Source organism: Palaemon carinicauda, chromosome 13 (genome assembly GCF_036898095.1).
Source record: "Palaemon carinicauda isolate YSFRI2023 chromosome 13, ASM3689809v2, whole genome shotgun sequence".
NCBI lineage: Eukaryota > Metazoa > Arthropoda > Malacostraca > Decapoda > Palaemonidae > Palaemon > Palaemon carinicauda.
In genome coordinates, this window is record NC_090737.1 from 142,853,956 (window position 1) to 142,855,118 (window position 1,163).

Sequence of the window (1,163 nt, forward strand, 5' to 3'; positions counted from 1 at the left end):
TCTCTCTTTATTAATGATAATGTGATCTATCTGATTTTTGTAAGTGCCACATGGTGAAGTCCATGTATATTTGTGAATGTTTTTATGTTGGAAAAGAGTACCTCCAATGACGAGATCATTTGCTGAACAGAAACTTATGAAATGCACGTCATTTTCATTTGAAACTTTGCCAAGACTCTCTACACCCACCACATTCTCTATCCCTTGATTATTTCTTCCAACTTTAGCATTGAAGTCGCCAATCAAAAATTTGATATCTCTCTCAGGGATCCCATCTATTACCCTCTGCATTTCTTCATAGTGTTCATCTTTCCTTTCTTCAAGGGAATCGTTTGTTGGTGCATAGCAAATTATAATACTCATATTGCACTGCTTTGATTTGAACTTTGCTAGTAATAGTCTACTATTCACAACTCTCCACTCGGTTAATGCCTTTTCTGCTCTTGGTGTCATCATCATTTCTACCCCTTCTCTTCCCACTCCATCTGATCTTCCTGAGTAGATAAATATATTACCTTGGTCTAAAGTTTCCTTTTTAACCCTCTTACAATATGTTTCACTTAGGGCCAAGATATCCAAACTATATTCCCTAAATTCACTCTCTACGTGCTGTAACTTCCCAATCTGATTCATGGTTCTAACATTCCATCCTATTTTTAATTTTTCTTTAGTATTTATAATCCGGGAGATTCTTAGCACCTTGCTAAACCCGGGACTGGGGGCCATTCTTTCGTCTTTTCTATCCATGACTGACTAAATCCATAGAGGAATCATTGGCTAGATACATCAAAGGATAGCAATTTCCCTGTGATGTGCAGTGTCTATGTAACTAAGGCAAGTGACCCTTACCGGTCCATGCTAATTCTAGTAAGATCAACCGCCAGGCATCAGGAGTAAAAGCCGAAGAGACAGTTTGTTCATTGCCTCAAACCAAATTTGTCACCTTGCTGCCAGTGACTTCATCGAGATTTAGGGGGACATTTCCTCCACACCCAAATCTCTCATTACTCCACCAAGTAGCTCATCCACCTATACGAGTATAACTGTTGGCAAACATGGATTGCTAAGATATACTGCCTTGCACTATATATATATATATATATATATATATATATATATATACATATATATATATATATATATATATATATATATGTATATAT

The 1,163-nt window shown here is 36.5% G+C and overlaps 1 protein-coding gene across 1 annotated transcript in view; it reads right to left on the reverse strand.

The window, feature by feature from the left end:
* Positions 1-633, reverse strand: part of LOC137651858 (craniofacial development protein 2-like) — a 34,679-nt gene extending 34,046 nt beyond the window's left edge. The window contains exon 1 of the mRNA XM_068385076.1: positions 102-633. Within this exon, the coding sequence (XP_068241177.1) occupies positions 102-633 (532 nt within the window). The remainder of the gene's footprint in view (positions 1-101) is intronic.
* Between the last annotated feature and the right edge of the window lie 530 nt (positions 634-1,163).